Genomic DNA, 14,358 nt, shown 5'->3' with positions numbered 1-14,358 from the left:
AAATAATTAAGCTATTTCTATCATTGTTAAACACTTACTTGTGATAAAATGCAACATGGCTGTTCCATTGTTTGAAGATATGAGATCATTGTGAAAATGATACTTTTGTTCAAGACTTTGGTTGTAAAAGCAGTAACAGGTATACAATCCCTCGTCGGTGCTATCAAAATCAAAGATGGTCAATTTACAGTGAATTTGATTTTTTCTCCCTGAGTTTGTTCCTGAGTCTTTCTGAATGCTATATTTGGATGATGGACTGATACGGATCTCTCTAAGATTATATTGAAATGCGCAAATGCTCAAATATTGTATATCAGAAGCATCAAAGTTACATGTCAAAGATTTATTACTGTTCTCTTTCACATTAGCACTATGAGGTCCATTTGTCAGCACTGGTCGCTCTATCACAGCTATAAAATTACACATACAGCTGTATCATTTTTATCAAAACATATAGTCATTTGGCTATTGAAATGTAAGAGACATGCATATCTTAAACTAATCATTATGTATAATTGTATCAGGCACTGTCTTACTGGGGACCCACCAAGTGTAACAAGAAGTCAGAAACATTATACCAAAACCTATAATACTATTAATTGTATCAGCAAAAGTTCAAGCAGTTTGTAAACAGATTTAGTCTGCGACATTCAGTGCTCATGAACTTCCATATAGCAGGCAAGGATTGCTTGTTTATATATTGCATTACAAGCATAGCTTTTGTAGATTTAAAATGGGAGTACGGTGTTTGAAAGTGGCAGAAAGATATTCTAGTAGAGCAGTCTATGTGCGGTGAAATTATAGCTACATATTTAGTTTGAATGGATAATCAGCTCAGCATAGAGTAATGCACAATTTTAGTGCTGCAGATGTTGTACTGCATAAATTCAGTAACAATTGATTGACTTACTTAAATTAGCAGTTTTACTACTTTTATGTCCATTATGAATAGCATTACATGTCACAGCTACACTATCTGACAATGCAGCAGTATTGATGTGAAGGATGCTCACAAATAAGCAGCAACTATCATTACCAGAAGAACAAACTTGCTTTGGTTCATCTAATTGATAACCAGTATGATTGCTTTCTCTCAAAATGTTGGTGTTGCCAACCATCCAGTAAACAGTGAAGTCTAAGTAATTAGGATCATAACGATCTTCAAATAAACAAGATAAACTTATACTCTCTCCTTTGATTATTGTCTGGTTAGGAGTAATAGTCTTTATAGGAATTGCATCCTCATTAGAAATGCATGTTTGTTCTATAAAAAAATATGGGAACATATAAGATCACAGAAAATAGTAGAGGTCACCAGGGGAACATCCAGGACTTTGAGTTGTATATAAGTGCAGGAGACTATGGGAACAGTATAAACTGTTTCAACATGTGATCGGTTCACTTTAAGTTCCAGATATTAAAACAGAAAATTGACCAATATGCCAAAAAGTTCCAAGATCAGCTCACAAATGTGAAGAAAGAAGGATGGCTTATAAGAGACTGAAGAAGGAACTTACCCAGTTTTGGTAAATTCATGGATTGTCTGGTCTTTTGTGGGATGGGCAGTTCTCACCTTCTAACTCTGGCTTACCTTGAACTCACCAATAGCTTACATATCAGTTAGATGTCAAGAACCAGAGTTCTACGGAATTTAGAAAATTTGAAGGCCCCAAATCCTGTATTTAGACCCTTTTTGTGGTGAATTTGGTAGATTTTGGAGGTGTCTAAGTTACTTAGACCCTTTTCATGTTTACTTAGACTACAACAAGTTTGATACTGAAATTTGATTGGCTGAAAACGTGGTCTCTAAATCTCGTAGAGCCACGGTCATGTCCAATAGAGACCACGCTCTGAGGCGATACGAAACACGATAATTACGCGCCTGTAACATTGGCAACGCATGGGCGTTTAAATGGCTAATAACAGCCGTACTGAATTAGAGGGAGGTGTAATGGGCTTGTTTGTACTAATCAACACCACATTACTTGCTTACAAGCAGCTGTCGGGGCACAACAACAGCAACAATGAGTTGTAGTCCAGTCGTTGAGTCCAGTGCTTCGATACATATCACGCGCCTGTAACATTGGCAACGCATGGGCGTTTAAACGGGTAGCAACAGCCACTCTGAGGTCCCGCCGTGTAGGGAGGTGTAGAGGGCTTGTTTCTAGTACATTTCCCATTTACAAGCAGCTGTCAACTCAAGGTACAATAACGAGTTGTAGTCTAAATAAGTTAGACGTCAAGAACCACTGGGTTCTTAACGTCTAACTATTATTTAGACCCTTTCATGTTTACTTAGACCCTTTTCATGTTTATTACGCTCACCCGCCTGCACTGGTAGCGTTGGCAACGCATCGCCACCTGAAAATTAATTTTAAACTCGTAACTGTTGTTACGGGTGGAGTAATGGCTTGTTTCTACTAATGGACGCTACATTTCTCTGTTACAAGCAGCTGTCAACAATGTTAAGGTACAACAACTACATAAAGGGTCTAAACAACTTAGACTTCAGACCACAGGGGTCTAAGTAATTTAGTAACCCTCAGGCCCTGTAGTAGCGCCTTCGCTTCGCTCAGGCGCCACGACACAGGGCCATCAGGTTGCTAAATTACTTAGACCCCTGTGGTCTGAAGTCTAACTATTACATAGAACCCTGGTTGTTGGATATCTAACTTATTTAGACTACAAATCGTTATTGTACCTTAACAGCTGCTTGTAAATGAGAAATGTAATGTCAATTAGTAGAAACAAGCCCTATACACCTCCCTTTAGCTCAGCATAGCTGTTACTATCCATATAAATGTCGGCCAATATTATGGGCGGGTGCTTGCATGTGTGCTTGCATGCCATGAAGTATAATGAACTGGACCACAACTTAGCTACTTGTACACAAGAAATGTAGTGTTGAGTGGTACAAACAAGCTCATTACACCTCCATATAATTCTGTATGGCTGTTACTATCCATTTAAGCGCCCATGCATTGCCAATGTTACAAGCATGTAATTGCCGTGTTTCATATTGCCTCAGAGTTTAGTCTCTATAGGACATGAGTGTGGCACTATGGGATTTAGAGACCACATGTTCAGCCAATCAAATTTCAGTATCAAACTTGTTGTAGTCTGACTTGATATAACCCGTGTGCTTGATACAGTAGAGCAACTTATCTACTTTCTAAATATCCCTAGTTTATTTAATCAAATCCTTTCAATCATGAATTACAAATCAAATAAAATGAGATGTCACTGGAGTAATAATCACACCATAAATTTAAGTGTACAGAAGTATATGATGTTTGTTAAAGTATATGGTACACATTTCCTGCAAATACATCTCAAACTACGTATACTTAATTAAGTTTCTGTATATTTAAATTTATGGTGTGATTATTACTCCAGTGATGTCTCATTTTATTTTATTTGTAATTCATGATTTAAAAGATTTGATTAAATAAACTAGGGATATTTAGAGAGTAGATGAGTTGCTCTACAAAGTGAAGATATAAAACTGTTGATTGGATGCACACAAGTGTGATTTGTAGATGGTGGGTGTCTGTGAATCAACTTTTTTTTCCGATTATGCATATTAATCGGATAAATCTTGGAAGGCTGCTGTGATGAGATGAGGAATCTGGGAAGGCTGATATTGACGTGTGAACTCGTACAACCTTTACCTAGGTGAGGATGTATAAAGTATTTAAATATTGTAATCCATCTCTGTATAATCGTGTGTCCGGGGTGAACCCTTCCGATATTAGGTGAATTTCTCTAGTATTCATCTTCATCTCAATTTAAGGAAGGCATTGTCCTGGTTAACTTAAATGGCTGTCACACAGGCTGTTACACGATTGAAATTCCAGATATTAGTTAGTAAACTGACTGCATATCATGAGGCGTGACATGGTTGTGCTGCAAAGACTTCAGTGAAAGAAAGGTCTTGTATACAAGAAGTGTGTAGGTAGTAATGTGTTGTGATTGTTAAGTAGTGGTGGGTTTAAAACGTCAGTATCACACCCTCGAGTAATACCGCAGTGCAGCACTATTTGAAGGTTTATCCTTATTTTTGGTTAAAAAAAAGAACCCCTGTGGCACAAATTGATGGTATCTCGAAATAGCTGGAATCTGCCACAATTTGTTTTATGTAATGGCTGAATGTTTACATACAATGAGTGCAGACAGACTTGCAGCCATGTAAACACAAACACACAGTCCTTGAAAAAACCAAAAATCCTTTAGCCAGCTAAAGCCAGCTATTGGCATGAGCCTGGTTAAAAATTCTGACATGGTACAATGTATGTGCACAAACTGATGTTAACTAACTTTTATCCACATCAAGCAATACTTCAATAAATTTGGTACCACATTGATTAACTGCTGTAAAGACATATGTTGCCGCATAACTAGCAGATATGTTATAAAATGCCAGTCTACTAAAATCTGTTCCATTGGTTATACCACTGAGATGAGGCATATAGCCATTTATTCTTGACCACTGTCCACTAATCACTGGTAAATTGCATGAGGGAGTGTTGTGAAGAAACTTTACTGTAATATTAATAGATTGTCCATCAGATACTGGAACAGTACTGTGGAAGTTCCTATCCAAACAAGGAGTTGAACCTAGAAAGCATAAGAATCTTGAAAGTTATATACACCAATTTTCTATAATACATTATACATGATTCCACTAGGAACCTATATAAAGAAGGCTAGTCCTAAAGTGATTTCTCCTCGTACTACGCAGAGCTTCAGAAACCCTTTTATTTTAGTGGCAGAAATAGGACAGTTGTAGTTTGTTGATTTTCAACCAAATCTCTTAATTATGCAAATGAATCCATTGGTGGAGGAAATAGTTGAGGTGAGGAGGGCTGACCAGAGCATAGAATCCCTGGTCTGTGGGGTGTGCCTCCCAGAATCTGCATTAATTTTAGCTTTCAAATTTCACCAGAATCAATGTATACGTGGGTGTCAGTATAAGGTTAAAAACTCACAGAGCATTTATAAAGCAATACAAAACAACACTTACATATAGTTAGAAACAATTGGCACAATAGGAAAATATTTGAATGTCAATTGGGGAGGGAGAGTTCAACTCCCACGGAAGGCATCCCCAGCCAAGGTAGAGATTATTAAGTTATTCTTTTTAAAAGTTAAAATTTCAGCTGAATGGTCTTAGTTCCAGTACTTTGTAGCACTGATTTTTAAAATATTTTCATACACCAGACTTACCGTTACTGACTATAGTGATATGAGACTCTCCAGTGTTGCCATGGTCATCATTAGCATTACAGAAGTACTGTGAAGGCACAGGTGTGGCAATCACAGAAATAGTTCTATTGGTGGACACTTCTTTATGATTGATAATCCAGTGTAATTGAGTAGCATTAGCAGCATTGCAGGAAAGGGTTACAGTTTGATTGTCACACACTAAATTATCAACATCAGCTGTGATGGTCACTGACAATGATGCTAAAGAGAGAGAGAGAGAGAATTGTGGTTATTCAAATACCATAAACAATTTTTTTTGACAAAACATGAATCAGCTTGTCAATTAATTTGGAAGGTAAAGTTTGGCAATTAAATTAATCATGCTGCCAATGTGTAATAGTTAATTGGTAACTAAAGCTCATATTTTTCACTAAATTTGCCATAACAAAATGCTCCTAATAAGGGTAAATCCACTTTTATTTTAAAAACTTTTTACAGTACTTGTGTGTATGTATATGTGTGTTGTGTGTATATATGCACGCATGTGATTATATGATGTGTATATGTATGTACAATGTTGGGAGTAACGTGTTACTTATGTAATGCGTTACATAATGTAACGCGTTACATAATATTATTACTTTTATGGTATCTAAGTAATATAACGAAATACACTATAAAAACAGGTAATATAACTCAAGTTACTTTACTTACAAATGTAACGCGTTACCTAAGTAATATAGTTACTGTAACGAATCTAATATTATTACTACAAGTAACAAAGTTACTAATCTCGTTAATAATCCACTGAGTAACACCAAGCCACAACAAAGTAATGAAGCCTACTGAATGAAGCTTATTCACCAGCTCTGTACTTATAATCAAGATTTGCACACTGTCCAACAACGCATACCGGGAATTCTTTTGTTGGCTTCCAACAGGGCCTAAAATAAGGCCTTAACACTGCACAACTCTGTAGTGTTAAATATAAAGTGTGCAGTGATGAATACGATTTTGTGTAGTGTTATAATTCATAGGGCAAGAATATACTAATAGCATGACTACATATCATATATACAAGCAATATGAAATCACTCTCAGGTTCAGTTTCAGAGTGTCTGATTTTCAAAATTTCCTTGGGAACATGCCTAGGGACCCGCCGATTATGCTCATAATTTTACCTATTATGCTATGCTGCACTGTTCAAAAATTCACCTATTATGCTTAAATTAATGCTCAATATTTACCTATTATGCTCGATTATGCTCAATGTTCATGCCTTAGTTCATATGCTACGCTACTAGTTTAACACTGTATAGAAAGAAAAAAATGAGTGGCTGGAACACAAATAATGAATTCTTGCTGCATGTAAGAGAAAAGATCGATATACTCTAATAGAACAGTCAGTTGTATGATTGTACTATTAGAGTTACTGACTGCTCTATTAGAGTATATCGATCTTATTTTGCAATTGTCATTTTCCAGCAAGAATTTATACTATCGTACAAATATTTAACCTATTATGCTGGCAATATGCTCAATGCTTTTAGGTACCTATTATGCTCAAAATTATGCCAGCATAATCGGCGGATCCCTAAACATGCCCCCAGATGCTCCTAATTTACACGTTAGCATTTGGACTGTTTGATCGTGTCACGTGATAAGGTGGTAGTTTCACACATGACAGCTTAAGGCTGTGGACACAAAGTAATATAATGTGTAATATTATTATAGTTACTTTATTTTATGGGTAATATGTAACTGTAACTAAATAGTTCAGTTGCAAGTAGTATGTAATCCACCCCAAAAACACCTTCGCTGTAAAAAAGGCGCGCCCAAGAAACTACAAGTACCTGGAACCCAATGTAAAAAAGAAAAAGAAAATTCAGCTTAGCTGAAGTGAAAAGTAACTGGTAACTTAAAGAGTTGATATCTGAAGCGGCCAAGAATACAATTACTAAAGTTTAATCCATGCAAGAACACCTTGGCTATAAAACAGGTGTATACATGAAAGTAACTGGGAACTGAAATGGCTGATATCTGAAGCGGCCAAGAATGAATGGTCATATACAACTAATCCAAAAATGTAACACTGAACCTTTATAATTCAGCTGTGTTCTATATTCACTCTTGCTGTATCGTAAAGTAATTTCTTTTAACTCTAATTGTATATGAGTGTGTAGTGTGTGTATGTGTGCATAGTACAATGGCGGATCTAGGATGGGGCATTTGGGGCAAATTCCCCTTCCCCTCACCTTGTGGTGGAGCCAGCCATACTTCTGATTAAAATAGCTAGCTACTAAACTTTATGTCAGTCCTAGTCTGGCGTAGCCGACCCGCGCGCGTAGTACGAGGGTCTGGTGACAGCCGCATTCAGTACCTGTGCAGATGGAATGTATAGGTAGTAATAAGTATATAGTTAGGTAATAAGTAGTAGTATGTTGTAGTTTTCAGTATGTACGTGTGTTATGACCCCTGGTGATACCGCTTAAAAAATGCAATTAAATTTGAAAATACGCGCGAAACACTTGAACAACTTCCGGTAACAGAGCGCGACAGCTACTGTACTTGCACTTGATTGACGTCTATTTCCTCTACAAACCCTTACATTTGTGCTGGTTGTAGAAAAGACATAAGAAGCTCGCCATAAGGCCACTCCAAATAAATTCTCTGTTTCCCGTCCACCACCCGCATCTGGTTACTGCCAGCTCTAAATATTCCATTATTCCGTATTCTTCCATTATTTTCCGGTTATTCTTGCATACTGATAGGTTCAGTAAAAGCTATCTTGAAACAGTGTCAGCTCACGTGTCAGCAGTGCTATCAAGTCAGCACAAACTTCACGTTTGTGTTATTTTTGCAACTACAAAGGAAGGAACACGCTTAAGCATGCTTTTATGCAGCCTTTTTGGCTGTGCCAGGCAAATAATGGCTTGAAAATCTAGCCAATCTTATAATGAAATAATGGAAATGGACCGCCCGCCCGCATGCAAATATGCCTGAGTCCAGGACGGGAAACAGAGAATATATTTGGAGTGGCCTAATCGGAATAACGTCATAGAATGTTATTAATTGGTCACTAAGCAATCTGATTGGACGCACCAGTTTTTCGTAAGGCTGGCACAGGTACTGAATGCGGCTGTCACCAGACCCTCGCGTTACACGCGCGGGTCGGCTACGCCAGACTATGTCAGTCCAAGATCAGTTTATAAACTCATGAAAATATGCACATTTTAATAGCATTTATTACAAATCCACTTGAAACCAAAGTGAACCAAAGCCAAAATAGCTCTGAAATTGTCACCCAGCACCTTCTTGCATACTAAACACCACTAAAATAATTATCGTATTGCTGTTGTTTAAGACATTTAGAGCCTTTAAACAGCTTTTACTTCACAACCACCTGAAAAGATCAAAATCAACAGTGAGACACTACTAAGAGGTGATTATTTGCTGTTTCAAAAATGCAGCAACTAACAAGGGAATCTGGATCTCCTAACCATCTACAACTTGGCCTGTTTGTGCTCCTCCCCTTGTCAACTCCTGGATCCGCCCCTGTAATACATGTATGTAAGTGTGTGTGTGTGTGTGTGTGTGTGTGTGTGTGTGTGTGTGTGTGTGTGTGTGTGTGTGTGTGTGTGTGTGTGTGTGTGTGTGTGTGTGTGTGTATCAATCTTTGCTTAAATGTTTTTCCAAGAATAATCTTTTTTGCCAGGAAATTGGGCACCCATTTTTTCCTACATATAGTAACTGGTAAGCTATCTGGAAAACTTTCCCTTAACAAGTGTCAGGTCTAAAACGTATGCTAAAATGCCCTTTTACTTCCTCTTTCAAGTCTATAGTAACCATCAGGAAACAGAATGATCTCATTAATAAAACGCGTGTAACAGCAAGTGCTGAGTCAGTATGCTGATAATTTTATTGGCCTTTAGGTGAGTTATATGGTCATTACACAATGACTCATCAGTGCCACTAGTAGTACACTCTCCTACAAAACTGTCAATTTCTTTCTGTAAACAAGCAAAAGCTGAGATCAAATCACAGCATCTGTATCAGGACCAACCTGGTAAGACATTCCTAAGCAGAGCTTGTGAGAGAGGCTTTAAGTTGAATCCTACTAAGACTGAGTTGAGACATACCTCAGTACTCTTTGTTGGATATATTCTCACAGACAGAGACATAGCAGCTGATCCTGAAAAAACTGCTTTTTAAATTTATTTTTTATTTATTAAGGCTTTACAGCACAAGTGCTGAAGGTCTGTAGGACACCTGGTCCTACAGCCTCTTGAAAGTTGATACAGAAAATGTGTTCGAAAAGGTGGAGAAAGCTAGGAGAAAAAAAAATCCATGACTGGACCTAGGCAGCCTCGAACCTGCAGCCATCCGATTAACACTCGAATGCTTACAGGAGTCTGCCAGGCGGTCAGGATGTTTTCTTCTTGTCAATTGCTGCAATTGTCAACATACCCACACCTAATAATGTCAAGAATTCCTAGGAATGGTACAGTACCATTCAAAATTCCTCCCAAACTTGTCAAAATGTTGCTGAACCACTATGACAAGTTGGTTTTCAAAGATGTGCATTGATGCTGGCTTTCCTGCACATGGTGAACAATTTCAAAACTGAAACATAATCTGTGAAGCACCAGCTTTGAATACTTTGATCCTTGATACTTTGACCTGTGTGTGCTATAAAGAGCTTAAAAGCACCACAAAGTTGTATGAAGGACTGTAATACTAGCATTTCTAATCAAGAGTATTGAATCTTGTAAATATTTACTGCCTCTCAGTAGTTTGCTACATCTTGTAATTTTGTAGGTCAAGCATAATATTTTGTGCTCAGCTGAAGTTAAATTTTCTTATAATGTTGTGACACTGTGCTCCTTTTAGCTAACTGCATATTCTCTGAGTCACCTGTTGGGGAAAATGACCAATTATATAGTATGTACAAGTTGAGCTGAATCCTGAAAAACAGCTAAAAATTAAAAGTAGATTTTTCTCAACAGAGTTAACATTTCAGCCAACCAGATGATTAGTGGTAACAGCAAAGGTGTCAACAACAGACACGTACGGTTTGGCTCCATTACAGGTTTGGGAAAGGACTGTAATGGACACTGTATTTATATGGCTTCTCCATAGGAAATGTATTGTGAAACTTTTGATTGGCCGTAAACATTATGTCAGACATTTGAACAAAAAGATTCTGAAATATTTTTAGTGGGTCAAGCAGTACTACAAATGAGCAAATTTCAAGATTGTGTGTAATTGCATCCATGAGTTATTAAATATTTTTGAGGATTCAACTCAATGTATTCATACTGTAGTATTGTTTATCAGAATTTGCTGTACTAGGAATGATACTAACTGCTGACCAGCTACAGGTTGATTTTTCTTTGCAATATAATTCTTTACCAGCACTAACTATATGGGTTACATTACATGTATTTTAACATAACAGGAAAACCCCAGGAAATTACTGTTTTCTGTTGAAACAGTATGATTTTGACATAGTATAATAGATTCAAGCAAAGTATGAATCCTTTTGATCACATATCCTTATAGCAAAAGTAAATAATAGAGAGGAGAGTATCTAACTCAGTATTAGTCCATCAAAAATGAGCCTGTAAAGTCCACAGTGATAATTGTCCTGTATGACCACATTTTAACAACATTCATTTCAAAGAAGCTTAGTGAGTTATGATAGAAGCTCTTTTCACCCTTTGACACCTGCTTCTTTGAAATGAATATTGTTAAAATGTGGTCATACAGGCCAACTAGCACTGTGGACTTTACAGGATCATTTTTGATTAAGTAATACTGAGTTAGATACTCTCTTCTCCATTATTTATTCTTGTTTAGCTATCTACCATAATCTTTCTTATTTTATGGCTATCTATCAGAGCTGGCCTTAAATTGCCATTAGGCTAAGTATAGGTAAACTACCTACCAGAGCTTCAAGTAAAGGGTCATATTATAAAATGCTATTCATACAGCCAATTGCATTCACATTTCCCTTCTATGTAGCCATACACTGTATGGTATGGTAAGCCCTTCAGACCACAATAATGCACATGAATAGTCTTCTAATCAGCAATGTCTGTAATAAGAACTAAATCAACGCATAGCATAGTTGCTTGAGGGAGTCTCCTAAATTGTGCCTCAGGCTGGTGGCCGTAGCAGCTACAGACATACCTAACTTGGAGTACTCTTGGACAAACATTTATCTTGGTCAGCATATCATGCATATGTATGAAAGGAAACAGGAAAAACATTCAGAGCAATAAATTTTGTTAAGCAATTATTCAACTGATGTGAAAGCAGCACCATTGATGGTCATGCAGACTTCAACTGGAATACTGTATGCTTCGATAGCACAGGAACCTATTAACAACAATGACATGCACAAACTTGAAAATATTCAACAGTAAATAGCAAGTTAGAGACGCATGGGTATCTCCAGTCCAGAACTTCAAAAAACATTTAGACTACAGACATTTTACAAAGCAATTATAACTAAATTCCTACTACCAATTATTATTTTCCAATGACCAGAGAAACCAGGAAACATCATCAGTATTCATACTAACATAATTTACAGTACAGAACTTGGCAAGCTGGTGCCATGAGTGTAAAGTACATAAAACTGTGCTGGGTATGTGTACAAATAATATTAACATCCACAACATCTTACAAAAAAAGCCTTTTCTCCAGAACAATACAAGGATGGAACTCATTGCCACAATTCCTGATTGATCTAAAAGACTCTTTTTTTTTCACATTTCAAATCACTGTGATTTAGCTAGCTAGCTATAGTTACGTGTATGCTTTTTTTTTTCCTGAGCATGCCAGCTGTGCTGACTGCATGTTCAGTACCAACAATACTATTACTGAGTACAGCTAGTATAGTCCCATTACAGGTATTATAGGTCTAGCACGAACTAACCTTCGGCTCCCAAGCACAACTCCATCATCAGTACTACACTGCATACGGTGGTCAGCAATTTTACCCCTGTCGCCATCCTGTAGACTATGTATGGCAATTCCTTATTCGATCTTGTGATGTACGCTACGAGATTCACCTCGCTTGTGTGATAGTCCGAGACACCTTGCTGCTCAACTGAACCTCGGTTACTCCGGATGTTCACGTTTATACGGTCATTTGGTTACGTAACCGGTTAATAATTCATTCCCCTAGGACAGAATCGAATGCTTGTCTCCACGACCAGTCACAGTTACTGATGTTTGCAGATGATATAGCTAAAGCTCTATTGTACCATCCGTTCTTCTGAAGACTGCCTTGTACTGCAAAATGACATAAATATCTTGCTTGACCGGCTGGTCAAAACGTTGGTTATTATCTTTTAATATTTTAAAATGCAAGGTCTTACATTATTTACATATGGCAACACTCCATACACGGGAAATTATACTATAGCAGGAATCCAGTTGGAGCTATTGGATAACATTCGAGATCTCGGCATACAAACTGACTCAAAATTAAGATTTCATATTTACACAGATATGCAGGGTAGTTAAAAGGCCTACCGGATTCTAGGTCTCATCTGTAAATCATTTGAGTGTAAAGACTCTGATGTCATGGTAAAACTATATAAAACACTTGTTCGCCCAATTGTTGAATATAACAATGTCATATGGGGACCTTCTTAGCAGGGGCGGATCTAGGATTTATAAAGGGGGGGGCTAACTCAAGGTACTAATCTTTTGGGTAGAGATGTGTGAAGCACACTTCCCAGCATGCGAAGCATGCTGGAACTAGGGGGTCTGAGGGCATGCCCCCCCAGGAAAAATTTTGAAAATAGATGCTAAAATACTGCAATTTGGAGACATTTCCACATAAAATTCATAATATTTTCTGCCTGTAGATATTTTATATACTGCCTATTAGATTGTAAGTATGGCTCTCTGAAGCATTTTGCTAATGGAAAAGTTTGGGTAGGTTACAGACAACCAAGTACATGATGCTCCCCTCTCACAATTGTACAACACTGAATAGGTGAATGTTAGAATAACAATGTTGAAAGCGGAAAATTTTGAAACTTGAACAATACAAGATTGAATCTGAGAGCATTTTCAATGGAAATTGTGTACCTGAATTAAGTATTGCCATACATACAAACTGCACAAGTAGATGAATGAAGCACTTTAAACAGACCAATGCACTTCATTGTATGCATAGGTGCAGGTAGATTTGGAAAAATTCCATAACAGAACTAACTACATGTTTCCAGTGAATGTTCTATTAGAGTAGTTAGCTGACTGCTCTATTAGAGTATCTCGATCTTGTAGTACACCTCCAATGCTGATCCGAGTCCTTGTTGCATAAACTTTAGCATAAATCCACTGATAATACCTTGGAAAGATGTTTATAAGGTGGTTTTATGAGTATTTGTATTATTAGTGATCATATAATTATGCTAAGACAAAATTTCATTATAATACTAAGCATATTGATCAAGTAAAGCCTAAATATGAAGGGGGGGGCTTCAGCCCCCAAAGCCCCCCCCCTGGATCCGCCCCTGCTTAGGTGGGGTATATTGTACGGAACAGAACGGAACGGAACGGAATGATGGACTAAACCACGGAACGGAACGCTTTCTCAAATTGAAGCTTGCAACTTACCATTGCTGAAACTGCCCTTACAAGTTATCAGTGGCACCTCCAGTGGGTGATTAAACATAAGATAAAAAGAATTAAAGGATCGATTGTGGGTTCTTGTTCGTTGTCATTAGTAACGAAGTATTAATTGTGGGATGAGCTGTATTAGTGATGTTCATCCATGCTTCATCTACGGATATATCAAGAAGGGCGCTTTATGTGAGCTTTTTTGCTTATTTTGACTTTAAAAAACAGTCTGGGCCAGCTTTTCAAGTCATAAATCAGTGTACAAAGCAAGCAGGAAGACACTAGTAACTAGTCTGGCGGCGCCCGCCCATTCGCATAGAGTAAGGGTCTGGTATGCTTAGTATAGTGGAGTTGTACCGGATTACCAAAAACTGGTGCAACCAATCAGAACGCTCCACGTTTAATCAGCGCATTTTTGTTTATGTTACGTCAGAAGAATGAATCAAATGCCCTAATAGTACTGAAAGAAACAAAAGGAGTTAGCTAATAAAGAACAAAGAGAAGAAAGTG

At 37.5% G+C, this 14,358-nt stretch overlaps 1 protein-coding gene across 18 annotated transcripts in view; it reads right to left on the bottom strand.

Moving 5' to 3' along the window:
- LOC136238262 (uncharacterized) overlaps window positions 1-12,336 on the bottom strand; it is a 100,823-nt gene extending 88,487 nt beyond the window's left edge. For 17 of the 18 annotated variants that reach the window (XR_010692880.1, XR_010692885.1, XR_010692887.1 and 14 more), the window contains exons 1-5: window positions 12,149-12,336; window positions 5,227-5,466; window positions 4,318-4,617; window positions 911-1,264; window positions 39-410 (exon numbers count right to left, since the gene is read on the bottom strand). Coding sequence is in view for 1 of the 18 variants with exons in the window: in XM_066028622.1 (XP_065884694.1) it covers window positions 39-410; window positions 911-1,264; window positions 4,318-4,617; window positions 5,227-5,466; window positions 12,149-12,224 (1,342 nt within the window). In the remaining 17 variants the exon portion in view is untranslated. The remainder of the gene's footprint in view (window positions 1-38; window positions 411-910; window positions 1,265-4,317; window positions 4,618-5,226; window positions 5,467-12,148) is intronic. The other variant, XM_066028622.1, reaches the window with a different exon arrangement.
- Between the last annotated feature and the right edge of the window lie 2,022 nt (window positions 12,337-14,358).

Source organism: Dysidea avara, chromosome 11 (genome assembly GCF_963678975.1).
Source record: "Dysidea avara chromosome 11, odDysAvar1.4, whole genome shotgun sequence".
Classification (NCBI taxonomy): domain Eukaryota; kingdom Metazoa; phylum Porifera; class Demospongiae; order Dictyoceratida; family Dysideidae; genus Dysidea; species Dysidea avara.
The sequence above is the reverse complement of the archived record's forward strand: the minus strand, read 5'-3'. Positions and strand labels throughout refer to the sequence as shown.